The sequence below is a fragment of the Falco punctatus genome, assembly GCF_963210335.1.
Source record: "Falco punctatus genome assembly, chromosome: 1".
Classification (NCBI taxonomy): Eukaryota; Metazoa; Chordata; class Aves; order Falconiformes; family Falconidae; genus Falco; species Falco punctatus.
This window is the reverse complement of record NC_137580.1, coordinates 119,855,725-119,883,523: the sequence shown is the minus strand read 5'-3', so window position 1 is coordinate 119,883,523 and position 27,799 is coordinate 119,855,725. Positions and strand designations below refer to the sequence as shown.

General features: G+C 58.1%; 3 protein-coding genes across 8 annotated transcripts in view; 1 reads left to right on the top strand and 2 right to left on the bottom strand.

The window, feature by feature from the left end:
• NUP85 (nucleoporin 85) overlaps positions 1-27,799 on the top strand; it is a 246,140-nt gene that overhangs the window by 7,510 nt on the left and 210,831 nt on the right. The gene's annotated exons all lie outside the window — the stretch shown is intronic.
• On the bottom strand, positions 133-11,203 carry FDXR (ferredoxin reductase). The gene is made up of 11 exons (XM_080389489.1): positions 8,935-11,203; positions 7,737-7,832; positions 6,419-6,541; positions 5,740-5,853; positions 5,122-5,223; positions 3,717-3,824; positions 3,403-3,487; positions 2,549-2,748; positions 2,101-2,272; positions 1,465-1,638; positions 133-747 (listed from the first exon to the last, which is right to left on the bottom strand). Exons 1-11 carry the CDS (start codon positions 9,136-9,138, stop codon positions 617-619), a joined length of 1,509 nt encoding a protein of 502 aa, XP_080245615.1. The 5' UTR covers positions 9,139-11,203; the 3' UTR covers positions 133-616.
• Positions 12,653-18,314, bottom strand: FADS6 (fatty acid desaturase 6; the record flags this gene model as incomplete). Of its 5 annotated transcripts, none has more annotated exons than XM_080389543.1 (7): positions 12,653-12,905; positions 13,893-14,072; positions 14,602-14,789; positions 15,673-15,853; positions 16,334-16,500; positions 17,268-17,536; positions 18,287-18,314. In XM_080389543.1, 6 exons carry the CDS (start codon positions 17,506-17,508, stop codon positions 12,756-12,758), a joined length of 1,107 nt encoding a protein of 368 aa, XP_080245669.1. In that variant the 3' UTR covers positions 12,653-12,755. The 5 variants fall into 5 exon arrangements, with proteins under 5 accessions (XP_080245669.1, XP_080245665.1, XP_080245666.1 ...); XM_080389539.1 differs by lacking the exon at positions 18,287-18,314 and adding an exon at positions 17,846-18,016 and having other exon boundaries at positions 17,268-17,511; XM_080389540.1 differs by lacking the exon at positions 18,287-18,314 and adding an exon at positions 17,846-18,016 and having other exon boundaries at positions 14,602-14,729; positions 17,268-17,511.

Here is a 27,799-nt window from a genome sequence, read left to right as displayed (position 1 = left end):
CCTAGAGCTCACAACAAGCGAGATGAGCTGAGATGAGCTGCCTTGACCTGGGACGTGTCGGTAGGAGACGCGGTGCTTGCCTGGCCGCTCCGAGATTAAGGCAGTCACAGACAAAGAAGCCAGACTCAAGTGGTAGGTCCAATTTAGCTTTCCTGGAAAGGTTTATTTAAAAAACAATTATTATTAAAAGATGACTGCTTGGGCACAAATGACAAGGCAACCATTTGGCTGGAGGCTTAAAGGGGACGCAGCAAGACACAAGGAAGTTTCTGTGTGCGACTTGTCCTGGGGAAAGCACCTGGCCAAGACCCCTGCCAGGTGCACATCTCCCCTTGCCCGTGCCAGCCAATGCATTAATGCTGGAAGGACACAAGTGACAAGAATCACCCCCAGGAGCGGCAGCCAGCTGCAGAGATGCGGGGCCAGCCAGCAGCCTCAGATGTTTTGAGACATTCACTTTGGGAACCCAGAGTTCATCATCAACTGGAGAGGTTAAAGTGTCACACACCTCTCCAGTGGCCACCAGCCCCAGGGCACAAACCCTGCGCCTCCAGTAACCTGCTGGCGTTGCCACAGGATAGTACCAGCTGGACCAGTGCCATGCATCACTGCTGCTTTAGTGACCGATCAGCCGCAGCATCTCCTGAGGATCCACTATCTTCTCTCGGGGTTTGCCGGCAGCTTTGCCTCTTGCCACTTCAGCAGCATCTATCTTCTCCCAGTCCGAGAAGGAAACAGGACGGACCCCTGTGGTGATGGCGAGAGCCAGGAGAGAGAACTTAACTGTTAAGTAAAACTGAGCTCAGCCTCACCTCCCCATTAGCAGGGACCTGATGTGCCAGCAAACCCTGCCCTTTCCTGACACAGCAGCCAACTTCAGAATCACAAAGGAATAATAATTTTTAACACCATGAGGAGCGGGATGGCAGGTTCCAGTTGGCTCGGTCAGCCAGTCCTTTGTGAGCCGTAACAGAAGCGAGCACAGCACCACCTCAGGGGACAAAACGCTTCCAGTTCATTGTTAAACCTCAGGCAGTTAAGAGGCAAACCACACACACTTTAAATGAATGCCTTTAAACACAGCAACAGCAAATTACTCTCCTGGGCATTTTAATCTTGCCCCCAACTTTCCTGGAAGGATTACTAGGAAAATCACTCAAGAGCAACAGCTCGCTGTCTAGGCAGCCGACAGTGACATTTTATCCAAGGTCTGTGCTGCTTTTAATGGCCCTTCCCAGAAAGCGGTCCTTAACCTTAGCAATGACACCGAGTTTGAGAGAATTGAAGTCCTGCTCTCCCTGGGAGCAATGCAACGGCAGCACAACACATTTCCACGGTTCAGACTCTGCTCCCAAAACTGGCTTGCAGGACTCTCTACCCCAGGATACCCAGATCCAGGAGGAACTGGGCTGCATCACACCTTCACACCAGCTGCTATAGCAGCTCACACCCCCTCCCACTGACCTCGGCTGTGCAGGATGCTCTCCACGGCCCCAAAGCCTTCTCTGGAGGCGGACACGTCCAGCACGCCCATCTTGAGATCCTCCAGCACAGACTGGGCCGTGTCAAAGCTGTCATTCATGGTGGTGATGATCACGCCCGTGGGTCCTCTCTTCACCCACCCACTGCAGTACAGACCTGCACGGGCACACAGAGCAGCCAGGCTCGGTCCAGCACGTGGCCATGGACCCTCCTGGCTGCAAGTCCTTGCCCTGTCCCTGGGTGTCACATCAAGCACTGGGTGGTGGAAGCATCCACCCCTGTGGTGGGAAGAGCGCAGCCCTTCGACAGTGCTGTCACAGGGATCTGTGTACCTGCAGACCAGCACTAAGCAGCCGTACGGGCTGTATCGCTTTAGCAACAGACCCCAAGGCCCAGTAAAACCACCCTGCATAAAACCAGACACCCCTAACACGAGCTGGGAACGGGCCAGGTCTCAGCGCCTGACAGAGATGGCTCTTTTCCTCAGCTTCCACCCTCCGACTGAGGCATGCAGCCACCTTGTATGTGTGCCCTTGGTGAATGGAGCTTCCCACTCCAAAGCCCCCAACCCACCAGCTGTGCTCAGCATGTCCCACGCACATCCCTGCGGATACAGACCTGGGACACCCTCCACTCTGCCTGAGCTGTTGGGGATAACACCACGCTGGGTGTCGAAGGGTACCGCCGGGTCCAGCGGCAGGCTCCGGTAGCCGATGCTGCTGAGCACCAGCCCACACTCCAGCTCCTCCACATCTCCAGTGGGGACGGCTTTGGCAGAGTCACCCGAGCCCTGAGAGAGGGAGGAAGAGGCTGCTGAGCACCGGTCACCAGATGCAGAGCAGCAGCCTCCTCTGGTCCTCTTTGGCATCCTTGATCCCTGGGTATTTGCTAAAGGTCTCTCTGCAGCGCAGTGTGGAAAGAGCTCCCTTTTGAAGGGGAAAGGTTCTTGTCAGTAATACTGGCTTCCCCGAGAGCCCGCCAGCAGCCACTCCAAGCAGCCAGGGAACACAAAGCTGTCTTTGGAGAGATTCCCAAGGGCCATACCAGCCTCGCCACCAGCCCGTACCTCCAGGCGGGTCAGGGCCAGGCGGATGCCCCTCGCCTGCCTCCCATCAGCAGTGGCCAGCACCTCCTGGGGGCTGCGCTGGAACTTCAGACCCCACTCCCGGGGTGCCGCTGCCTGCGCCTCCATAGTCTTCTCCTCAGGCTTCTCCAGGGCTGTTTTGATCATCAGCTCAGTCAGTCGCTTCCTGGGCCTGGGAGCATCTAGGAAGAGAGAAAGAATTTCAGGACAGGAACCATGGCAAAAGCCCCCTGGGGGACAGCACAGAGCCAAGGCCAAGTCAAGGCAGTGTCCGTTTGGTAAGCCAGCGTCTATTTGGAGTTTGTCATGCCACTGCGAGTCCGAGAACTTTGAGATGACCAACTGCAAGTCAAAGTGACCAGAAGACCTCATGAGGCTTGGGGCCAGTGGGACACACAAATCAAAGCCTGTGATTTTGCTGTCTAAGCGGTACTCAGAGGCAGCAGCCTGTGGAGAACACCAAGTCTCTGGACAACCCTAAATTCAGTGTTTTCTTTTGAGCTCTGCAGTAAGCTCTTAAATCAACAGCCTTGGGATCTCTCCTGCAAGGTTCCCCCAGCCCTCCTGAACCTCCTGCTCTTATCACTCGAGCGTAAGTATCACTCACAAGCAGCAAAGTAGCTGCAGAAACAAGAGAAACAAGTTGTTCCCTTGTCTTCATGGTCTCCTAGCACTCTGAGGACAAGCCACACCATGCTCACGTAGTTTTCACATCACGCATTAAGCACAGGGCAAGAATTTCTCTGATGCACATTCTGAGCATTCCCAGATCGCTCCTGGACACTCGCCTGTCAAGGTGAGGCCCTGTCTGGAGAAGCATGGCACACTTCCCTCACCTTTAACAGCATTTTTGAGGCCTGTGAAGTCAGCAGGGTTCAGGACAGGTCTGGTACCAGGCAGGTTTATCATCTCCCGCAGCTCCTAGGAATTGCGGGCAGGAAGATGTTACTTCCAGCACAGAGAGGCCATCCAAGAGCCCCAGGCCCCCTTCCCCAGCAGTCCAGGCTAGGAGCCAGCATATGGGTGCAGGAAGGAAGATGCCTGGGTCCCCCACCCATCCCTAGACCACCTCTCCCCCACCAGGGACAGGCAGGCAGCCTGGGGCTCCACAGTGGGAAACACAGCTGCCCTCCAGCACCCTCAGCCGTACCTTGATAGTGAAAGCAACTTGGAGAGGTCCCCTCCTCCCAACCAGCCAGACACGCTTCACCTTGCTGCAGGCGAGAGCTGCCAGGGAGCTGTCAGTGATGTCTGTCTTCTGCAAAACAGAGACAGGAGAATGGGACGAGGGCAGATCTGGGGGGAAGGCAGAGCCTCTGAAGGTGAAAAATCAGCAGAAAAGCAGGCTCTGCATGCAAAGAGCCTGGGCGAGGATGGAAAATAAGTCATCTCCCTTTGCACAGAGCTATTTGCACAGCTGCTCCCTCATCACTGAATGTATTTTCCAAAGCCATAATGCACTAGAGGTAACGAGCCAGCACCTCGTGAGATTGCCTTGGGGGATCCACCCAAGCAGTTAACCTTGGGGCTAATGGAGCAAAGCCTTCCAGTGATCTTAATTTTGGGGTGCCCACAGATGCTGTTGGGTGACTTCCCAGCTCAGGATCTGCAGGGATTTGGGTGAAACCCACTGCAAACCACAGCTCAAACCACTGCCTGCCCACCCACCCCAGGCAGCTCCAAGCACAAACACAAGCATCACCAGGGCTCAACCAACAGTTGGCACCTCACAGCGACTCCATGCTCTGTTTCAAACATGCGTGTGTGTAGATCAGAAGATTTTTTCCAGAGAAAACACAATAGAAGGGACACCAGGTAACCAGAATAAACTATTCCAGACCAATATTCTTAATAGGAAACTGCCTGCACAGCCTGGCACTCATTTCCAGTGTCGTGTCCTTCACAGCACTGCTTCCCAGTTGGCTTTAGCCATTGGTTGGCACTGCCTCCAAGTTGTTTTGTTTGTTAATTTAATTTATATATTATTACAGGAAGTTGTTGCACAGCTGTAACAAACCTCATAGTGTTTCTCCAGGAGGGAGGGCCTTTCCTGCCAGCGTCTGGGGCAGCAGCTGTACAGAGCAGCTAGTGCACACCACCTCCCAGCTGTCTATAGGGGAGCACAGCAGGAGGAGGAAAGGGCCACCAGTGTGCCCAGTGCTACCAGCAGAAGCCAGGCTTCTGCCCCCAGCTACAGCAGAAAAAGATAATCCCAATAGGAGAAACTTCTAGGTTGGTGGGAAAGGGCAAGCAGCTCCTCCTTTGCTTCTTGTAGGAAAGGAAGGGATGAAGCTCAGTGCCCAGCTTTCTGGGTATCAGCAAGGCAACCCAGAGAGCTCTGCAGTGTTACCCACGGCACAGACACAGCCTGGGATCACTCCCTATCGACCGAGAATCCACGGGTGCACCCAAGAGGCAACAGCCTTCCCTGGGGAACGATCCCAAAGACAGGAGAGTCTGAATTTTTGCTGAGATGGGCGGGAACCAGCACCCACCCAGCAGGGAGTGAATTTGGGCCCCAGGCTGCCTTCATGGCATGTACCCCTGTGACTCACCCTGAGGAGGCACAGCGGGGACAGGAGGATCCGGGCAATATCCAGCGCCACATTGCCGTGCCCCAGAATCAGCGCCGTCTCACAGCTCAGGTTGGGCTTCAGCTGTGGGCAAAGACCCAGCTGTGAGCAAATCCACACAGCCTCCATGATATCCACCCCCCCAGACCCGCTCCCACCACTCAAATTCCCTTTCAACCCTCTTTTCCCCAAAAAGAGGAGATGCAGATGGGGAAATTCCACACCAGCCTCCTCCCCAAGCAGACTCAGCAAGGCAGCTGCTCTGGGCACCCCAGCCGATCCCGATCCCTCTCTTCCTGGGATGGCACCTCTGGGAACAGGAGCCGTTTTAACCAAAAAAAACCTCCTCAGGCCAAAGCAGAGCATCACCCCCCCCAGGTTCCCATCTGGCCCAGCCAAAACGTGCTGCCAACCTACAGAGCCAGCTAATCCGCTCTCACTGATGTGCAAATTGTTCACATTTCTACCATCTAAGAAGGATTTAACGTGGTGCCTGCTAATCTTTTCCAATTGCGGGCCTTTCAGGACTTAATCTGGAGCTGAATGCCTGCATTGGGATGCAGGACAGGGAAACACACAAAAACACACCGCTGTACTCACATCCCGGTTCTCGGGTAGCCCGTTGTACCAGCCCACGAACTCTCGGGCCGAATAAACACCGGAGAGGTTCTCACCTGGGATCCCCAGGACCCGGTTATCTTCAGCACCATAACTCTGAAGAGGGAGCGGGCATGGTCAGAGATGTCGCCGCGTGCAGAGTTTGATACCAAAACACAAATCTCCCCTTCCAGATGCTGCTGGGGACCCTGCACAGCTGCCAACCCTTCCCGGGGGCTGGGGTACTCTATGGAGGGGCTAAACACAGCCCAAGCACAGGAGCTTCATTCCACCCCATCCCCCCAGGCTCCAGGGCCAAACTTGAGCTCCTCAGGCCAAGGCAGAGCACAACAAGCCAAGGATTGAACAGGAGAGACAAATCCACGTCAGGCTGAAATAGGTATCAACCACCCCCCCCATCATGGGGAAGAGGTTCCTCAACCACCGTCCCTTGCAGGGGGGTTTCAGGGAGCTGCATCTGATGCCACGCTCCAGCACGTGCTCCGTGCAAGGCTTCAGACAAGCCTCCATAGCACCTGAGCTGTCCCAAGGCTGGGAGAGGCACCCAGAAATGCCTCATCCAAACCCCCTTCCCAAGATCCCAGCAGGGAACAACCCTGCAGACCTTCCCTGTGACTTCTGGGGAGCTCAGGCAGCCCCAGCTCTGAGGCACGGTACCCACCAGCACCACGGCGTGGTAAGCCTGCTGCAGCTCGGCCACCATGACGTCCCTCCCCACGGTGACATTTCCGTAGTAGGCACAGCGCTCCGAGCGCGCTGTCTGCGTGAAGGCATTGATCACGTTCTGTGAGATCAAACAAGCACCAGGGAGTTATGTTCAAGCCACAGCTGGGGCCAAGGCCTGCTGCTGTCAGCAGGTCCCCATTCCTGACACCCCAGCCTTGAGATGCTTTACCCCCTCTTCGAGTCAGTTATTCTGAGACTCTTATCTAACAACGGCTGCAGATAATTCATGGGGAAGATAAGCACAGCTGCGACTTGGCGCTCTTTCCGACACCCTTTGCAGAAAGGGAAACCCATTTTTTGCACCCGCCTGGGGAAAAGAGGACCCTTTCCATACATTCAGCCCCTCTGAGTAAACCCTACTGTAGGAGAAAACTTCCCAAAGGTGAAGCTCACAAGTTCCACCAAACAACCTCTTCCACTGAGGGTGCTGCCTGCCAGACCCCCTCTGCCAGCCTCTCATCTCAGCCCTTCCTGAAACCTGCATCATCAAGAGAGAACCCAGGGCAGGATGGTGCCGAAAACCTTTTGTCTGAGCAACTGGGGCCACACAGGAAAACAACCACTTTTCCCCTGCAGCCCCAGCCAGACTCAGCCTTGTAACAGGATGGATATGCTGTCCCAAATCCACATCCATTATGTCCACTCCTCCTCTCTCAGCTCAATGGGATCCAGGCATTTTGGTCTGAGGATCTCCAGGGATGAGAGGAAACCACCACAAGATATTGCTGTGCCTGGTTCTCCTGTGTCCTACCACTCCAGCCACCTCTACCCCAGCTCAGACACAGCAGACACCCCTGGGTACAACTCACACCTGCTGCACGGCAAATGAAAATTTCAAAGAGCAACTTGGTTCAACTTCTCCTTGCCCAGCCACCGACAGCCCAACTCCATCACCCCTAAGAGCAGATCTGGGTGCTCCCAGGCACCCAGAATAGGTACGGACTGAGCAGAGGCAAACAGCAACTGCAGCGAGTTGTCAAGATCCTGCTGGCATAAAGCTTCCTGGTACAAAGAAACCCATCTGTGCTGCAGGCCACGCTCACCAGCACCAGGAGCAGCACTTCCCATCACAAGCCCCTGGTTTTGACCTGCTGTCCAGAGCCCTAATGCCAGATATCCCATATCACCTGGCCATGGCCTGGCTGGGTCTCAGCACAGACACGGAGATTTGGACCTCCCCAGTGTGACAGCCCCAAACCACGGCAAAGCCCTGAGGCACCACAAAGGACAGCGACTGCCTCGCCTGCACCCACCTTCACCTCGGGGTGGTCTGGGGCCACCCCAAAACGGACGAGCCCAAAGGGAACAGGCAGCTTCTCATAGATGTCCACTTGGGCCCCGCCGTGGTGCTGCAGGAGAAGGAAATCACGGTTAAGGGATGAGGACAGAAAGGCCACGTGAGCCCAGCAGCTCAGCAGGGACACGCAATGCTCGCCCGCTGCTGGGGGAAATGCAGGGCAGGAGGGAGCACTGCACCAAGGCCAGAAACAGCCTCTTCCAGACTCTTCTATGCACAAGATGATGCTGTATCTGTTACTGCCAGCTCAGATGGCAAGGTGTAGCAGACAGCATGACTGCAAACACCATCAAGCAATCTCATGGGGGGCTCCATCCTCCAGCCCACCCCACAGTTCCTCTTCTACACTAAGCTGGTGGCTCCCCAGCACCCAGGGGGCTGACGGAAGAGCCCCCACACTGGCTGGGAAGCAGCCAGCACAGCACCCTGGGTGCTGGTGGACCTGCCAGGCTGTTTGCCAGCCCCTGGCAGAGGTGCCCATGCCCTGAGATTCCCCCTGAGCCGAGTCACCTCAGGGTCGGAGCTTTAGACAGATGTTTTGCCGCAAGGCTTTTGTTATCTTGTATTTTGAGTCAGCCTCTTCGGAGATTAAGCAGCCCTGAAATTTGTCCCCGAGGCTTAGTAAGAGCTATTTTCCAACACGTACCAGAGACAACACAGCACAGTTTAATGACGAGGTTAAGCTGCTGCATCTCTGGTCGGTGCCAGCAGCCCAGTTCTGTGCTCGGATCTCATTTTCCAACAGAGACCAGACTGCCCAAAGCGGGGGCGATTACAGACCCCAGGCGAAGGGTCACCCGAGGGCCTTAATTCAGCTGGGGGAGGAGGCACAGCAGGTCCCACACGCTCCCTGTCACCCACTGGGTGACAACAGCTCCGGGCGAGGCAGGTCTCTGTTGTTTATGCGATTCTCAAAATATCGCTGGGGCTGAACTGGCAGCAGCCTGGCGAGGCCGGGGCCGGCCCGAGGGCCCAGGGGCAGGGCAGCAGCACCCACCCCAGGAGGCCTCCGTGGGGCTTGGGCTGCCCCCCAACACCGCCGAGCTAGCTGGGGGGGCTGGGAGCCCACCCCACCCCTCCCCGCCCCCCTCGGAGGCCGGCAGCCCCAGCAGGCAGGCCCCGGCCCTCACCGCCGCCCCCTCCCGCCCCGGTACCTTGAGGACGTGCTGAGCCGTGTAGAAGCCCGCGGGCCCGCTGCCCACCACGCAGAGGCGCGGCGCGGGGGCGGCCGAGGACAGCCGCCGCTGGAGCCCCGGGGAGGCCGAGGGCAGGGGGGCCGTCAGGCCGCGCCAGGCGCTGCCCCCCGGCCCGCCGCAGCCCTTCCCCCGGGCCCAGCACCGGCCCCCCACGGCGGCCATGGCGCGCAACCGGGCGGCGGCGGCAGGCCGGGGCTTATGTAGCGGCCCGCGGCGCGGCCCCGCCGCGGGGTTTGAGGCGGGAACGCCGGGAGGTCAAGGCCGGCGGCTCCCGCGCTCGGCCAAGCCCGCGGCCTTGGTGCTTGCGGCTGAGGCGGGACAGCAGGACCGGGGCCCGTGGCGCCGGAGGGGGGGGCACCATAAAGCGTCACACCGGGGTGTCCTGGTGCCCACCCGAGGGGCCTCAGCGCGCACAGCCCCTCGCTGCCCCAGGGCTGCAGCACGGGCCTGCCGGGCACGGCTCCCGCAGCGGCCGGTTCCAGCTCCCCCGTAGCCCCGGTGCCGGCTTGCCCCCGGGCCCCGCGGGCCGGGACACGTGTTCCCCCCGGCGCCGGCTGCCGCGGGACACCGCCAGGCCCCACCCCTCACCGCGCGGGGCGATACCGCCCCTTCAGTACGCCCCGCCCTGTCGCATCCCAACAGCTGCCGCCCCGCCCCTCCTCCTCATGGACCAATCGCGAGGCGCCAGAGCGCTATGCTTAGCATAACCCCGCCCCCGCAGTGGCGTTTGGCCCCGCCCCCGCAGTGGCAGCCAATGGCGGCACGCCGTTGCCACCAGGGCTGTCCGGAAACGAGTCAAACCACCGAGAGGTAGGGAAGGAAAGGCCGTCTCATGGCCACCTGCGCCACCGCTCTCTGTGGCGAGGCCTCCGCGGTACTCTGCCTGCCTGGGGCTGCCCGCATCAGCATCATCCGTGCGGCTGCTAGTAGCGTGCGCCCCTTTATTGCCACGAGTGGTTAACTGCAGAGTTCTCCCGGGGGAAAACGATGCTCAGACTGATTTTAACTGCCCCCTATTCAGCCATCCACCCTTTGCCAGGAGAAACCCACAACATCCCCTCAATAAAGGGTAAAGCATTACTGCCAGAGGCAGCAGATAAATGCTGCTGCCAGAGCTCCTGCCCCAGCTTCCCCCACGGTCCCTGCTTTACTTCCTTCTTAATTCTCACCACTTGGCTCATTTCAAACGCTACTTCTTACACCTCCCATGCTAGAGCACCCCGTCTTGCTTCAGACCCAGTGTAATACAGCAGGCAACAAAATAATCTCAGCGGGCCCAGGAGATGTTTAAGGGTTGTACAGATGCCAAAGCATGCAGGCGAGCACTAACAGGGCTTTTTAAAAGCAATTAAGACTGAAAGGAGTTTACAGCTAGAAGCCGATTTTAATAAGGGTCATAAAACCCACATGCTTTCTTGCACAGTCTTGAAAATTAGTTCATGGCTTTCTGCAAAGGCATGCTGAGAACGGCAGCCGGCCATATGCCTCTGTCTGCACCCGCTTCTTCAGAGTGTTTGCAGCAGGGGCCAGGATTTCAGATGGCTTTAAAGCCTGTGCCTGTGTTCCAAGCCCCCAGCCTGAGCTCAGCCCAGCAATTACCAACCCCATTGCCCAGAGAGGCGAGGCTGGAGGCTCAGTTCCAAATATCGGCATTGGTATCATCCACAAAAAAAGAGCCGAGTTTAAATGTGGAGCATCTTTTGAGGCAGAAATCTGGGGGGGGGGGGGGTCTTTTCCCCATTAACCTCTGCTGTGTCTGTCACTTCTGACAGGGATTAATCCAAGTGTTTCGCAAATCACAAGTCATGTCCCGTTGGCTGAAGGACCTGTTAACACTTGCCTTTAGATGGCACTGCGTTAAACAATATCCATGAAATCCAGCTGTGAAAAGGGCTCTTGCTCCCAGCAGTGCTTAGAAACGTTTTGGAATTGATGTCTTTGCAATAGGGGAGGAGAAAGTGCATTTTGTGGCCACAAGCGGGGACACGTGAGGCTGAGATTACCCTGTCTGAACTGCAAGCACCGCTAACGTGTGCTCACCTCCCCCTCTCTGGAGCCAGGAGTACCATTAATTTGGTGCATTTAGCATAATTCAGATGCTCAATTAAGAAATTAATCACGAAGGCAGGAGGGCAGCTCTGGGGAGGGTCTTTGCCATCCCTGAGCCTCAGCTGACCCCCCCAGGAGCACTTGGGCCATTTGGTCCAGCCACCTCCCCCGGCTTCCCCCCACCTATGAGTATGGGTTACACTGGGTCCAAAGGGCAAGAATTTGCCCTTTGAATGTTTCACAATGTCCTGGATCGATAACCTGCATGGGGCTGGTTAGAGGTGACATGGCAATGCCACCAGCCCAGGGCAGCAGCATCCCCTGGGCCCCAGCCCAGAATAAATGAGTAATTCCCTGTTTCTGATTCCAAAGGGAACACACTGCACTGGTCCAGGGCCAGCTTTCCCCACCCTGAGTCTGGGTCTGGCTAGACAGGGACGTGCTGTGGCCATCCCAGCTCTGGCCCCATGTCACAGTGGGCACACAAGGATACTTCTCTGGTGGGAGCAAGCATGAACTCGCACTTGGTGAAGGAGAACAGGGTGTGTGATGCCCCTGGGATGGAAAACACCACGGGCTGCCCGCTGCAGCCCTCAACCTGCCACGGGCCAAGACCAGGGCAGAGCATCCCTGTGCCTCGGGTCACATTTGCAATGTGGAGCCTTATAAATCCCAGCTGGGCTGGGAGGGGGTCCAGCCCTGGTGGGGGGACAGCACAAATCAGAGGGCAAAACCCCAGGCTCAGAGCAAAACCTCACAAACCCAGAGCCAGCACTGACTCCTGCACTGGTCCCAGTTGGGCTGGTTGCCTTTTTCTGCTGCCAGCTCCCCACCACGACACTGGCCTGGACTTTGTCATCAGTTTTGCAGGTCTGGGACAGCAGAGCACCCAGGGAAAGCCAGGCACAGCGTCCCAGAGTGGGCTGGAAGCAGCCACGTGAGCATCCTGCCCACTGACTGCAGCACAGTGGGCTGAGTTCACCCTCCCTAAACAGGGAAAATCTGGTTTTTAGCTCTGATTTTGCTACTGAATTCTTGCAATAGCAACAATCAGGTATGGGGTCACCTCTGGCACCCCAACACAGCTAATCCCACGTGGGGCAAGGGTCTTTCCCCAGCCCTGCCTTGGGCATCGTGGGCACCAGTATGACTTGCTCCAGCAACAAAACCCAACAATACAGAAGATCCACCTCAACGTATTAAGGCTGAATTTGCCAAATCGTTGGTCCTAGAAGGGACTGATTTACTCCAGTCAGGCAAAGCACAGGCAGCAGTGATTGCAACCCCCTTCCCACGATCCATCCCTTCACTGAGCTCCTGACCACACATTTGCAGCTCCATCCTACAGATCCTGGTGGTTCTCAGCCATGACCCAGCTCCAGATGCCCCAGACACAGCGCCACATCCCAGCCGCATCCCCCATGGTCCGGCTGCAGCGAGACCCCAGCCAGCAGATGGGGGGTTTCCCCTCCCCAGGCATGAAAGCAGAGTGGATAAAACTAATCCCTGGCTGGGAATAACTGGGGGGGACCCCCCCTTTTTCTGTCCCCAGCACTGCACCTCCCAGCTCTCCTCCTGCAGTGGCTCCATGCATCACTATCTAGCCAAAAGCAAGACATCGGGGAGAGATGTTTCCTACACGATGGCTTTATGGAGGCGTTTGTCTGTGTAGCCCCGATCCTGCTAACACCAACCCTGATGCAAGCCCCCCAAGTCCTGGGTCCCTGTCCTCACTGGATGCCCACCAGCTCCGTGATGGGGGGAGCGTGGACCATCAGCTCCTCATATCTCTGGAGGAAAAGTCGGAGCCTGGAGGCGTAGGTGTCCTCATTGTATGGCAGCTTCTTCTGCTTCAGGTACTGGGAGACGATGGGTTTGATCTGCAAAGACAAAGGCACAGTCACCTCTGTGTGGCACTAGTACAAGTGTCCCAGCCTGAGGCATCGCTGAGCTCCCTGCAAGGTGCCCAGAAAACCCATCCCCCATGCCCAAAGCAGGGCTGGAGCACCAACCATAAGATCTTTGCATGAAAATTAAGAGGAAGGTAGTTTCCAGTTGCAGCAACGCAGGGATTCCACCCTGGCAAAATGCCTTTGCAGGGCTCTGGATTAGGTGAGATGCCCTAATGAGGCTTTTAATGAGGGCCAGCCACGCATGCTCATCACTTGCACCCATACTTATCCTCAATGTGGACACACAGCCAGCTCGGTGGCAGGGCTGGGAGGCTGCCGCCAACTTAATTACCCCTTCCCTGCAACACGCCTCTGCAGGAGGCTGGTCCTACCAGCCCCGTGAGCTTGAGCAAAGGGCAAGACCTGAAACCCACTGGTGCTCCCGCTCCCTCTGTTCCTATTACTTATTTTTCCCTGTGACTTGAGACTGAAAATAAATGCACAGCACTAAATGAGTAGAGATACCAAAGGGCAGCAGATGGATCTGCCTTGGGACCCCCTCGAGCCGGGGCAGTGCTCAGAGTCCACGTTTGGAACACACGCCACACCTCAGAGCAACAAGTAAGGGCACGACCAAAATTATAGGAGGTTTGCCTGGACGTTGGCTGAACCAAAAGCCAGACTGTGCAGCACTGGAGATACTTTCCCAAGGGAAGAGTTGGGAGGATCCTGGGAGGCTGCTGCAGGCTGGAACTGGGACCAGGGGTAGGAGCAGGGAGTGGAAACCCAGGAGAAACTGGAGTGGGGATAGAGGGAGGTGGGTTAGGGGCTGTTGCGAAGCAGCGAGAGATCTCTAGCATGGCGGGGACAGCACAGGGAGGTCTGGTGGCAGGGAGAGGAGGTGGTGGGGAGATGGCTGGTCTCGTCCCCATGTCATCTCACAACATGTTAACCCACCCCAGGGGGCCATCTCACCTTCAGGCACATGTTGTCGGAGAGGCTGGGGAAGAGGTGGTGCTCCACATGGCAGCTGATGAGCGAGTGGCCGAAGGACCAGTCCAGCAGGATGTTGCGGGGCAGGTTGAGGACTCCCAGACTCATGAGGTGGATCCGCTTGGGTTTCCGATCAGCCGCAAACATGGGGAGGCCGATGTGCTGCGAGAGAGGTAGGATGGGGATCCTGTGCCACCCACCATCTCTCCCCTTCCCAGCAGGGGCTCTGGCCATGCCAGGACACAAAGGTGCTGGCCAGGCTGAGCCACATTTTGGGGTTTGGCTGCCAACCCCAGAGCTGGGTTTGCCCATGGAGCCACCAAGGAGCACCCAGGCTCTGTCCCTGCAGTGCACCCACACTTTGAGCCACCAGCCTCCCTCCATCCCAGGACCTGTAATACCACCTGCAAACACACCACCCCGCCCCCTGAATCCTGCAAGCCACCGCAGAGGACATCACCCCGTGCACCCACCTACCCTGATGTTCTCTCAGGGCCACCACTTCCCACCCCAGCACCACCAGCCTGATCCTCCCCATGACGACATCAGCATGAGGGAGGCAATGCTGAGCCTGCTTGCCTTAAGCTGACACAAGCTCCAGCCAGCAGTGTCAGGGCTCTGTCACCAGCGCCGGGTGGTGGCTGGCCTGTCTCCAGCACCATTGGGACATCTTGGAACCTCAGGGCTCTACCTGGAATATGTTGACGTGGATGTAGGGATGGGCCAGGAGTGAGCGGGTGAGCAGCATGCAGAGCAGCGCGGACCATGATGACTGGAAGCCTGAGACGTGGAGCAGCAGCCAGTAATGGCAGTAAAGACCTAGATACATGCAGCAGAGGGTCCGGAGAGCTGCTTTCCACTTCACGTTCCTCAACAAATCTGCACAAGGAAGAAGAGGCAGCACATGGGAGAGGTGCTGACGCTTCCCTGCCATCACTGCTGCTCCAGCGGGCAGGCTGCCCAGCATGCCAACAACACTGCAGCCCAGCCTAGCCCATTCCTTATCTCTCCTTCCCCATCCTCCAGGCTGACCCCAATCTCCCAGCCCTGCCGACCTGCTGGGTTCTGGGGCTGGAGCCCAGAGCCCCCCAGGGCAGTGCCCTGTGGGCTGCAGCCCTGGCAGTGGGTCCAGCTGTGCATCATCACACAGGGATTTGGATGCGTCTTCGTTTCTTACAGTTTGCCAAGCAATTGTCTGCACTTTTGGCATTGTCCAGAGCTGTGTTGTTCAGCCCAGAGGGCTGGGCTACCTCAGCCTCTTAGTATTTTCTGGGCTTTTCTCCCTGATTGTTTTCTGGCACCAGTATTTCCTCCGAGTCACTGCTTTGCCTGCCTGACCTCATTGTATCCTGCCCTCCACAACCCCATTCCATGTGCAGTCATCAGAGGCACCCTGTGTGATGCTCTGACCAGCCACAGACCTACGTGTGATGCTGAACCCTGCCTTGGCCAAGGGTCTGAAATAACGGAGAGCAAATCTGGGGCACTTCAGGCTCAGGATGGCTTTTGCCAGAGCTTTCAACATCCAGCACAGGAAAATATGAAGTGTTTTCTGAGCACCAGCAGAAAGGAGAGATACAGGAGATGCCCTCCCCAGAGCAAGTGCAGCATCGCCTGCCTTCACTGCAGCCCCGTGTCCTACAGGCTGGCATAGTTAATATGATGCCTCCAAACCGAGCAGGACCTTTTGGTGGGCTGAGACCTGGACAGAAAGGAGCTCAGCATACCCAGCACCCCATCCCAAGGTGGCTGGGACACGTACCAAGTGCAACCAGAGGGGTTAGGATGGGCACTGAGAGAGGTGCGATGAACATGTAGACATAACGGTTCAGGAAAGGAAGCTTCCAGGTGCTGGAGTCCCCCAGGCCGATGACATTGGTGTAGCCGTGGTGGATCTTCACATGGTTGTAGGTGGCCTGCTCGACTGTGAAAGCTGAGCAGAGCTGGGAGGAAAGAGAAAGGAGAGGTGATGCTTACAGCCACAGCGCCAGGGTCAGGCACTGCCTGGCTTGGGCTCATGGGAGAGGCACCCAGGGGAGATGCTCCACACCCAGTAAGATGCACCCAGGGGAGATGCTCTGCACTCCATAGGCTCTAAACCAGTCTGAGAATGGACTTCTTCAGAGTTAAGCACTGGAAACCATTCCCACCGTTCCCCACAATGTATTGCCCTGCTCTGCAGCCCCACAGCCAAGGGGACCAGCACAAAACCCCACAGCCTAGCGCAAGCCCCACAGGCAGGGATGTTCCTGGTGCTCCTGGTCAAGTGTTGCTTTTCATTTAATTCTCCCACACATGAATCAGGAAGGGTTTGGATCCATCTTGTTCTCCAGTGGCTGTTCCTGAAGGGCTCAGGGGGTGCTGGCAAGGCGCTGATGGGACTTTTGGGGGGGCTGCCACCCAAACCCCATAGCCCTGCTAACCTCAATGAAGAAGATGGCCCACACTTTGCTCCAGGACTTGGACTCGGTCAAGGCATTGTGGCTGGCCAGATGGCTGCCCTTCACCGTCAGGGTGTGATGCACCACGCCGAGGGTGAGGACACCCGCCAGGAAAGGGATGGCCTGGGATGACCGTAGGCACAGGAGCCCTGTGGAGAAACCAGCCAGGCAGGAGCTCGGCCACGCACATGTACTGCAGCCCTCCTTGCATCTGAGCCGGGCTGGAGGTGTTGCTACACCCAAACCTGCCAGCCATTGCCCTAAATCTGTTTTTCAGATGTAGTTACAGGTATTTAAACTACCTGAGCCAGAAAGCTTCCCCCCACCGCCCTGCACAGCTGGACGAGCCAGGCTCGCCATCCTGCTGAAGGTTTGCCCATTTCCAGCCACGACGGCACCGGGTGCTGCTGGTGCCAGGTCGCATCCTGCAGCTCTGGCTGGGATCCCACTGCTGACAAATATGACTCTGCCAGGATTTCAGCAACCCCAGGAGTTCAAAAGCAGGAGAAGGCACCAGCTGCATTTTTCTAACCATGCTGCTGGAGTCCCGCACTTGACCGTGTCCCCCTGCACTCACCGTGGCTGGGGCCACTGCCACCAAAACTGCCAGGGTTTCTCTGCCCCATGGCAGGGCATGCCACTCACTGTCCTGCCCTGTGCCCATCTGCCTGGGCACTGTCCCCCACGCCAGGCTGTACCCTGGGTGCCACTGTCACCTGCTGCGGCTTCCCAGCAGGGTCAGAGTGCCCCATGGCACAGGGTGAAGGGGTAATTGCAGCTTTGTCACAGGCTTAATAGGCTGCTAATAGGCTTCCAGCACAAAGTTGTACCAGCAGTGCAAAAGCTGTGAGGAGGCAGCGGGACACCCCCCCCAGCACCCCTCTGGCCGCGGTTTAGGGGGGTTGAGCCAGGTTACCTGCTGGGAGCAGGAGGAAGCTGCAGGCGAGGATGCTGACGTCCACCCCGTGCCGTTCCCACCAGCTGCTGCTCTTCACCACCTTCTGCACCAGCTCCGAGAGCTCAGCCATCAGGGCTTCCTCGTGTCGCTCTGCTTGTGGCGGGGCCCCCTTGGGCGTCACATCCCTGTCACCCAGCGCTGGCTCCAGCTCCCAGCACTCTGCCGTCACCTCCATCCTGCTGCCATTGGGCGCTGGCATGCCCTGGAGCGAGGGGTCCCCCGTCGCCCTGAGGCAGGGGGTACTGCTGACCTCGCCGCTGGCCTGCTGTCCCCTCTGCCTCACTGGGTCCCCTTCCTCCAGCGGCATCTCCCTGCCGAGCAGAGGCCACCCAGGGTGGCACCCGCAGATGAGCACCCGCAGCACCCCGACCCACCGCAGACAGGCTTCCCGGCTCCCGCTGCCTCCGAAGGACGTGGGAAGGACAGGGATCCAAAAAAGCAAACAATCCGAGGAAGACGCAGCCAGCAGAGATGGCCAGAGAGTCACCCAGCCTCCCACCCCAGGGCCACCCCGGCCACCCCAGCCCCCTACTCACGCCAGCCCCGGCACGGTGGCTCTCCCAGCGTTGGCTGTCCAGGGCGGCCAGCCGGAGCGGCACCGCACAGGGTGCTGTGCAGCAACGATTTGGGGAAGGGAGGAGCAGGGGAGGACGGGGAGGAGGGAGAATGCAGATTAGCGATGGCAATAATCTGCCTTGGCGGCCCATTTCAGGGAGCAGCCGTTGTGGCGGGGCCGTGGGGAGGATGCTCGGCGGAGGGCACGGGGAGGCGAGAGCAGCGGAGGAGGGAAGGAGTGGAAAAAAGATGGAGAGAAGCAGTGGAAACGCTGGAGGCAAAGGAGCCAAGTGCCAGAAATAGCTGCGAGAAACCCAAGCGGAACACTGAGGACAGGGATAGGGTTTCGCTTCTGCCGGAGGGGGGGAGCAAAGGTTGCCTGGCCCACAAGGGAAGGATTTTGGGGAGAAAGGCAGCCTTACCGGCAGCAGGGAGCCGGCTGCGGGAAGGAGGGGCAGCGCACGGCTGCGCGGCTGCCTGCCCAAACTGCTGCTGCTGCGGAGCCGCTCAGCACCCTCGTCTATGCTGGGGGGGATTGCTGAGCCCCGGGACACCTGCCAGGGACCAGGGCACCCCAAATCTGTGCCCAGCAGCTGTTGCACCCAGCCCTGACACCCACAGAGTCTCTCTTCCCCTCTGGGCTGTTTTTAGGAATTTCTTAAGAATTTCCTCCCTTTTCTATCTCTGCCTCATAACTAATCACCCAGACACAGCATAGGCTCCCCAAAAGCTTTGGGGATGCCTGTGCACAGACCGGGACCTTCTGAGCCCCATTTCTTTATGGAGGAAGGCTAAAAACGCGTTGATTCTTGGTGTGGCACTGGATGTCTTCTTGCTTTGTTATTTCTCCTAACCAAAAACTGAATCAGCCCAACTGATCCTCCAAAACCTTGATGAACACTGACATCTAGCTAATCCATAGGTGGTTTGCTATACCCATCACCGGGTTACCCCAGCCCCAAACTGGCACAGGCTCAGCACGTCACTGCAGCAGCTCACAGGAAAGAAAACCTTGCACCCAAGTTTTGCCAAGTCCTAGGGGATTGTCATCATACCCTGGGGGAAAAAAAAAACACCCACAAACAAAAAGCCAATTTAAAAAAATCACATCTACTGCAAAAGGGACAGAGCTGAGGGTGCGTTAGAGACCTGCTGAGGTTTCATTTCTGCTGTAAGAGCTTGTATTACGAAAGATCATTTCCAGAGCCAGGGGTACTAACGAATTACAGCAGTGTTTGAAGCCCAGCAAGCTGCAGGGACAGCTGCAGCTGGCCAGGTCAGGGATTCATTCTGATACACAGCACAACTCTCATCACCCACTTGCTAGCAAGGGAAGTCTGTGGCCGGGAGAGCACCTATGGGTGCTGCTGGGCCAGGGTGAGGTGGGTGTCAGACCCAAGGGGTGCATCAGGTGGGGCTGCTGGGTCTGATGTCTTCGTTACCTTCATCACACCTAGGACGTCACCATGAGGGACGGCAGGGTGATGAATCTCCGAGGGTGCTGGGGCTGCTGCTGTTCAGCAGGGCTAAAGGTGGGTGGTGGCGGAGCTGCCATTGCACAAGGGCAGGACAGGGCAGAACTGGTTATGTGGTGGCAGCTGAGGAGGAGGTGGGGATCAGCCCCACATCCAAGACCAACATGAGCCAGCAGGATCCCACCGCAGCTTGTAGGGAGCGTGCCGGTGTGCTTGGGCAGAGGCAGGCACATGGCATTGCTCGGTCCTGTGCTGCCGCTGGGACCAGGGACCACCTGGGAGAAGAGGAGAAATAGTGGGCTGAAAACCCTGCGGGGGAGGCTGAGTTTTGGTTTCTGGGGAAAATTGTCAAATCCCCAAAAGCCTCTTCCTTTAAACTGCAGCAAAGGTGGGAGTCACGATGCTCACAGCAGAGCAGCAGCCATAAAGAGAGTTTGCAAAGCCACAAGGCAGGCCAGCAGATTTGGGGTTGTAGCCCTAAAGCTGCTTCCTTGTCGAGTTCCATTTTCAAAAAGAAACTTTAACCTCAATTTACATCTGATTTTCCACCACACACAGGCAAAGCCATGCAGTCCCACTGACCCAGCTGAGATTTTAGGGATGAAAGGAGATGCTGACTTGCCCCTTGCGCTGTGGGTGCAAACACCTCCAATTTAGCAGGAAAAATACGTTAAAGACTCAGAAATCCTGCGGCACGCAGCAGGGCAGCTGGAGGGGATCAGCATAATCCCTGGAGCAGCAAGCTCTCGCCAGTGGCTGCCGACCCTGCAGCCATCCCTCACCCCAGGCAGCATGGGGGTCCCGTGAGCGGACCCCACTGCCTCCACAGGCAGCTGCTCATCCCAAAGGAGCCCCAGGGATCGGGCCCCTGCTGCTGCCCTCGTCCAGCCTCCAGCCCCTCTACCCACAGGACAGAGCCCAGTCCCAGCTGGCACCTGGAAAGGCCAAATCTGGCCCCCAGGGTGGTCCTCCCATGTCACTGCCCCTAAACAAGGGGAAAACTGCCCATTTTAGCATGGCACAAGGACACACATACCAGGCTGGCAGGACCCAGCAGCCACAACTGCTCCCTGCTGATCCCTCTGAGGTTCCCTCAACCTGTGGGCAGAGCACACCACAGCCCCCAGAGGGGCCTTTTCCAGCCCCAAATCCAGGAGCTGTCTGCAAAAGTTGCAGTATTTGCACCCCAGGGCTGTGGTGGGGGGCAGAGCCCCCATGGCAGCCCCTCTGTCCCTACAGACACCCACCCTGCACACCCTCCTCCTCCTCCTGCCCTGGGGAGGGAGGAAGGAGCAGGCTGCAGGGGCTGGCAGTGGAGCACCATCAGCTCCCCTGGTGCTGCAGCCAGATACCCCAAAACCACCATCCCCTTTCCCCTGGCATCACCAGGGCTGCAGAGATTCACTTTTTTAATACCTGGATTTGGGTGGGGTTTCCAGCCCCCTCTTTCAGGCCAAGCACATTTGAGTAATTAACTTAATAAGGATTAATTATCACCATCCTCTCCCCAGCAGGGAAAGCTTAAACACTGTCCTCTTTTCTTTTGGGGGTCTGGCAGAGCCACGGGGTCCTCAAGAAGGAAAAATGTGTGTGTTTAACACCTCACCCCAGTCCTCCTCCGAGCCCGACGGCCGAACCAGCAGCTCCATCTGCAGGCAAAGCCCTGTCTCCATCACCCCGAAAGCAGCTCCGTCCCCCCAGATTCAGGCCCTGGCACAAGGATGTTTGGCACATCCCAGGTTCCATGGCCAAGCAGCTCCCATGGCTGCTGCCAGGCTGGGAGCTCGGCTCTGGTTCCCACTCACCCACCCGCAATGGGGTTGCCCCACGGCCAGCCAGGCCACCCCAAACCCTCCATCCCTGTGGGGCTGTGGGATGAGGAAAGAGGGATGAGCTCGGAAGCCTTGGGGCAGGCACCAGAGGGAGTTGCAGCTCCGTGCAACGGCTGCTCTTGCTGTCATTTTGCCAAAAGAGCAGGATGCTCAGCACTGGGCTGGTGGGCTCCCAAAAGGCGAGACCCAGCCTGACCCCTGTGCTGGGGCAAGGAGCTCTCAGCAGGTGCCGGGGGTGGCACAGCCAACAAGCCCCAGCCCGTGGGGTGCAAAGTCCCCTCCCAGGGACCAAGACCTTGGGTGCAGCCCCAGCCTACCTCCAAGCTCCAGCGGTGCCCGGCTGGGACGGGGCTGGCAAGGGTGGTGAGATGCCGGATCCGTCTGGGGCCATTCAGTAGCTCACGTGCTCCCAGCCCTGCTGGGACGTGGCAACGTCATGCTTTTTAGCCTTAAATAAGTACCCTCCTGAGATGTCCCGTTGTTTGCAGGGCACAAAAGGCCACTTCGGGCGATGGAAAACTTCCTGCTTGTGCTCGGCAGCTCCGGGAAAAAACTGGATCCCAGTGCTGGCTAATCTGGCCGATCTGTTTGCGCCAGGCGGCACGGCACAGACCAGACTGCGGTGAGACAGAGCAAGCAAAGCCATGCTGCCCTCTCCCAGGTCATGCATGGGCTGCCAGGGAGGCACCATGGACGGAGGCCAATGGTCTTATCCAGGCTCTGTGTTGGTCCAGCGCTGCCTTGCACTGCCCAGCACCTTGGGAGGGAAGCGGCTAAACAACAGAGCCCCACAAAGGGTACAGCCCAGCCAGAAAGGGGGTGCAAACCCCACACCCCCAGTGTCATTCACACCATCCTTTGCATTGCTGCCGTGTTTTTCTCATCCCTGTTTGACCCCCAGAGGGGTACTGGGGGGTCGCACATGGGGAATGGCTCTGTTAGCCCTCAACGATGCTCACTTTGGGGTGAGAACAGTTGGGATTTACCTACCAGCAGCAGGCAGGTATGGAGGTATCAGTTTAGCTCCTTGGTGCTGCAAGCTTTAGGGGCCACAAGGCATGGCAGGACTTGAGCCCTCCCGGCTCTGCGGATGGGACGATGGTTCTCCAGGTCCTGGCCAGGGCAGCGTGCTGCTGTGCCACAGGGATGGACCACCATGAGCATCCCCCACCTGCAGAGCAGGGATGGACCCACAGGACTGCCCGTGCAGAGTGGGGGGCTCTTCCTTGTGTGGGGTTGGACACATGGCAGATACCAGCTACACCACGGAGGGGAATGCAGCCACCTTCCTTCTTCCCTTTTCAGCAGCCATCTGCAAACACGAGAACCCTAAGGCTCAGGACAAGCCCCAGGTGTCAGTCCCTGCCTTCCCAAGGCTGCAGGGCCAGGTGAGACCCGCAGCAGCAGCTGGTGCAGAAGGTTTATTCAAAGCATATGAAAACCAAACCCGGTGTAAATCCCAGCCCCGAGCCCTCAGACATTCCTGCCCAGGGCTCAGAGTCACAGCACCAAAACCCATCCTTGCCCATGAGCACCCCAAATGCCTCCAGTGACTTGCTGCACATCCACCACCGCCTCTTTCAGCCACCACCGCTGGAATATCCCGATACCGTACCCAGACCATGTTTTCAGTTTTATATATCAGCAGTGAATAAAGCAGTTGTCATCCACCCCTTGCTGCAGCCTGGCTTAATTTCCAAAGCCTGGCTGGAGGTGTCAACTAATCACAGACTTCCTCCACTTAGCAGCTCAGGGCGAAGGTAATCACTGGTTTGGGTGCCTCTGCTCTTGCCCTGACCGAAACTGCTTGCCCCCACCCCTCGGTCCCTGGCGTCACTGCCTGGCCTGGTGTTACCCAACACGGGCGCGCGGTGGAGATGCCACGAGCTCTGTCCCACTCTGCTTCCAAAATGCCGAGCCTGCTGCTGGTGGTGCCACCAAGGGATGGCCAAGCCCTCTTGCTCACCAGCCTGGCAGCCCTTCTGCGACCCTGGAGGACTGGGGGTCCTATCCTGGCAACGATGGGTCCCAAGGAGGGAACCAGCCATTGCTCCAGCGCCAGTCATCAGCCAGCAATTGGAAAAACACTCCTGGGAGCAACATTGCACCTCCAGTCATCAAAAATGAAATACATTTTCCCTTGCAACCACAGAAATGCCCAGCCCAGCCCCCAGCTCCCAGGTGCCCTCTTGGTCCCCAAGGCAAAGCCACCAGGGCCATCCATGCACGTGTCCCCGTGGGCAGGCACCCAACCCGGCAGCTCCCTGGCAGCCGCCCACACGAAACTTTTACCACTCGGTGCAGGTAGGGTAACTCCAGGCTCCATCCTCTGCCCTCTCTAGGAAAGAGGGATGTTCCCAGCCTCCTTGGCACGTGGAGGGAGGATGAGGACCCCGGCGAGGTTGTGCCGGGGGGAATGGCACTGCCCGGCACTTGCTGCCTCGGGCTGATCTGCAGCCGAGCGAGGGCTGTTTGCCGGGGTGGCTCCATGCCGCTATCCACAGCTGCTTTTCAGGGCCAGGTCTCCCTGCCAGCTTCGTGGGCCAGAACTCTCTTGCTTTCTTCCCCAGGAGTACTTGGACACGCTCTGGCAGGCCTGTTGCACCTGCCCAGTTTAAGAAACCACAGCTAAGGTGGGTGCAGACCAGTGCCTGTCTCTTGACTCCATCGCTGCTCTCTGTGGGATCAGGAGATGTCGAATTCATGGAAACCAGGAATTCCTGCAAGACAAAAAGCTCCCCACTCATTAAGAAGCCCATGCACGGATTTAATTAGCAAGAGGAGAGATTGCACGATGCTACTCCTGCACCTGGGATGGGCACTACCCTCTGCCGGGCACGGGACTGTGCTCTGCCTCAGCATCGGCTCTGCCCTGGCATGGGTGGTTGGTGCCATCCTGGGTGCCAACAGCAGCTGGGTGCCGTGGTCCTGGGCTGCTCCAGCCAGAGGGGAAGCGAGGGCAGCCGGGGTGTGATGTAACCTGGCGTGCCTGGGAGGCAGTGCCTGGAAGGGAGTGAGCCGCCCAGCTGGGGTGGGAAGCCAATGCGCTGTGTCACTCCTTCGGGCTGGAAATTTGGTCGGGAGCCAAATGGCTGCCCAAATCCAGCTGGACTCCAAGAACGTGCCCCCGTCTCCCCAGGTCTCGCACAGCTGTAACCTACTTCCCCGCTTTTGGCTGCTGAGGGGAGGTGATGGTTGAGCTGAGGGGCCTGGGAGAGGGTCCGTTGTCCCAGCTCCGTCAAAAATGGCTCCATCTCCCTGCCAGGCTTGGGGACTTGTCCAGCCAATACCCCGTGTGCCCACCTTGCCCTTTAGACATGGGGCACCCCCCCGGGCAAGGGGGACTGACCTTCTGGGGCTGAGCTGTCCCAAGCCCACCCTCCCTGGGGAAAAGCCCATCCTTCCCCAGGGAAGAGCCCATCCTTCCCAGTAGGCACAGGCAGCCCACCGGAGCCCTGCCGAGCTTGCCTCCTGCAGGTGCCACCACACGGAGGGCAGTTTTTGTTTCTCCTTCAAGACGAGCTCCCAGATGCACCCTGCCAGCCAGAGGGATAACTCACACACCGCCTGGCAGCTATTTCATCAGCACGGCCGGACCCATAAAACCAGTTAGCTTGGAAAAACAGGGACTCTTCTAATGATACCTTTGGAGCAGTGGTGCTCCGGATCCCAGTCCACCAAGGGAATATCTGGAGGAGCCCGGAGGAGGTTGCGGGTCGGCTCTGGCTGGCAGGCAGCTGCAGCCCCAGCCCTGCCAGCAGCACCAGCCAAAGGAGCCGTCCTCCAACCCCAGCGCCCAAAACCCGGCATTTTGCAGCCTCCTAGGAAATCGCAAACACCAGAAAAGCTGCTAATCCTGCAACCATTTTTGCCACAGAAGAAAAGTCTCCCCAGCCTCGTTCCTCCAGCTTTCCCCCTGCCACCACGAGCCGTTGCAGGCAAATCCAAGGTGCTGCTCCTTAATCCCAGCCTGGGGAAGCTGGAGCCACCCTGACCCAAGCAGCTTCACTGGTGCATTTTATTACCGACTTCAGCGAGGCCCTGCTGGGATCGGGGTCAGCGGCAGCCGGAGCTCATGGCAGGAGGGCAAAGTGGGGCAAAGCAAAAGAGGGAGGAGGCCCATGGAAAAAAAAATAAATAGGGCTTAGAATAGAAACCAGGTTAGGGCTAAACTGTGGGTGGTAGGAGCTGTCGCAGCATGTAAAGCTGCCTGCCACTGCCAGCCCAGGGAACCTGGGGGGCCCCGAGCCATCCTCAGCATCCCTCACCAGGTCTGCAGGGGTGCCCGTCTGCCAGCCCTGGGAGTCAAAGGCTGGAGGGCACAGGGGTAGAGGGGTGGCGGGTATGAGCCTGAGTGCAAAATGAACGAGAGCTCAGCCCTAAAACCACCGTAAACCAGCCCCTTCATCCTGCAAGGGCTCTTCTGGTCCATTGGATAACCTTGGTTCAGGACTGCCCTTCTGGAGGGTCCTTGCTGGGGCAGCTTGACAGAGACTCAGATAGCACTTCTGCAGAAAAAGTAGGTTGTTTTTTTTCTCCTTTCTTCCTGAATGGGAAAGGAACAATCAACAATGAGCCAAGCTTAGCACAAGGCGAGATAAGACCCACCTCCCACAGCACTCGAGGCAGCAGGGCAAGTGTCACCGGGCACTTGGCACAGTCCGGAGGGTTCCCCCAAAGTGCTCAGAGGGTTCACAAGAAGCCACCAGCACCACCCTGGCACCTGCCAGCCCAGGGAGCCCACGGGCAGCTGGATCTGCTGGCAAATACAGGAGCTGTTGCGTGACCCTGTCCCCGGCTGGGCCGTGGCCAGCTGGAGCCAGACAGGGAGCTGATAGCGGGATTTACTGAGCGAGGCGGGAGGTGGTTCTGGGAATAGCCTCACTGCCTGGCACGAGCCCACTTCCAGACCAGGATGTTGCCTTCCAGTATGTGGCATAGGTGATGCCCTTGGAAAACCAGGCAATTTGTTGAGGGAGAGGTGACTAAGACTCATGTTTCGTTGGAAAAAGGCGTGAAAACGGCCTCCTTGAAGCTGATGAAAGCTCCCCATGGAGCACTAGGTTCAGCCTGCACGTGGACTGATGGCTTTCCCTAGCCCATGGACCACTTGCCATCCAGGATTTCACCCCATCTGCTCCAGACTGGGAAAAAAACCTGGTCAGCCATGGCAAAAAATATGCCCATGACCTCTGTTTCCTCCAAACAGCAGGTCTCCCTTTCCTATAGTAAAAAGTCCTGTGGTCAACAAAATCACCTTTCCAGAAAAGTCCATAATGATATCACAAGTGGGTTCCTGTGCCCATCCCATGCCCCACCGAAGCACCAGGCTCGTTGCCTTCAGTCCCTTGGAAAGGCTCTGCTAGTAGCAGGGCTGGTGGGGAGCCGGGGTGGCGACAATGTCTAGGGTGAGGTGGCAAGTGCTGCCAGCTCTCCCTCCTTCTTTATATACAAACTCATTTTGGAGAACAAACAGCATAAACAGGTGGGGTTTTTTTTTAGCCTTCAGTCCCAACATGGCCTTATCGTGCTGTCAAGGCTGGGGCAATTCTTGGCATCATCCGTTCCTGGGGTGGTGAGAAAGGAGCTTATGGTTGCCTTTGGAGAGGAAGGCAGGCAGCCTGGGTCACCTCCTCCAGCCCCTGGTGTCCGTGGGATGCCTGGGGAGGGCTGGGGACCTGCTCGACCCCTACCCAGCATGGAAAGCCACCCAGGAGGCACCCACAGCACCCAGCCCCTTCACCTCCAGCAGGGTCGAGCCAGCCCCAGCTCGGGGACACTGTCCCTGGCCACAGGGCTGGTGCTCCCTGGGGAAAGGCGGTTTGAGCACGTGGCATTCCTGCCCAGTGGAGCTGAGCGCAGCCCCAGGCCGGGTGACTAACGCCTTCGGCCAGCTGTCTGGAATACCGGGGGCTGATCTATCACCTGGTGCCGGCAGGCAAGGAGGCGTGCTGCTCCGCTGGCACCCAGGGCCCCTCTCGGCTCTTCCAAAGTGCCTCCTGGGGAGGGTCAGAGAGCCTCTCCCTGCTCCTGTGAATGGGGCTGACCCAGCTCAGCACCGTGTCCCAGCGCCATCCAGGCTCCCTTTCTTTTCTGTGCCCTCTCCCACCCGCTCACTCCAGGCAAGGGGTCTCCCTGCCCTCCTCCTGCCATGGCCATAGGACACTGCTGTCCTCCACCCCAGCCACCCCCAGGCAGAGCTCTTGTGCACATGGACACCACCAGACCATCTTCACCCCTCTCCAGGTTGGCTTCTGTCCCTCTATGGGCTGCCCGGCCCCACCGTGCTCCTCTAGGAACCCTGTGCATACTCCGTGGGTATTGCTCTGGGGTGCCACTGCCACCCAGAGCTTTCATGAGGGATGCCCCGCACAGGGCAGGGGGACGGGCTGTCCCCATTCCTGCAGGTGTTATCCCGCAGCCAGAGCAGGGCTCCTGTCACAGACATGCCGATGCTGCTGCCAGCACCCTGCCCGCACGGGCTTGTGTAACCTCTTACGTCAGGCAGCGCTGGGCCACGGCAGAGCCGGCTCCTGCTTCTGTCCCTGCCTGTGCTGGCCCAGCACCGCCGCTGGTTCTGGGGACCAAAGCTCCGGTATCCCTCTCCCTGGAGATCCCCACACCTGCT

What these genes read in the sequence shown, in the direction of transcription:
- FDXR (XM_080389489.1), bottom strand. Translation starts at nt 9,138, where the DNA reads ATGGCCGCCGTGGGGGGCCGGTGCTGGGCCCGGGGGAAGGGCTGCGGC. An exon ending in CGGCTCAGCACGTCCTCAAG is followed by an intron (nt 7,833 to 8,934) that starts GTACCGGGGCGG and finishes CTTCTCCTGCAG; the next exon opens with CACCACGGCGGGGCCCAAGT. An exon ending in AAGTTGCTTTCACTATCAAG is followed by an intron (nt 3,488 to 3,716) that starts GTACGGCTGAGG and finishes CGCAATTCCTAG; the next exon opens with GAGCTGCGGGAGATGATAAA.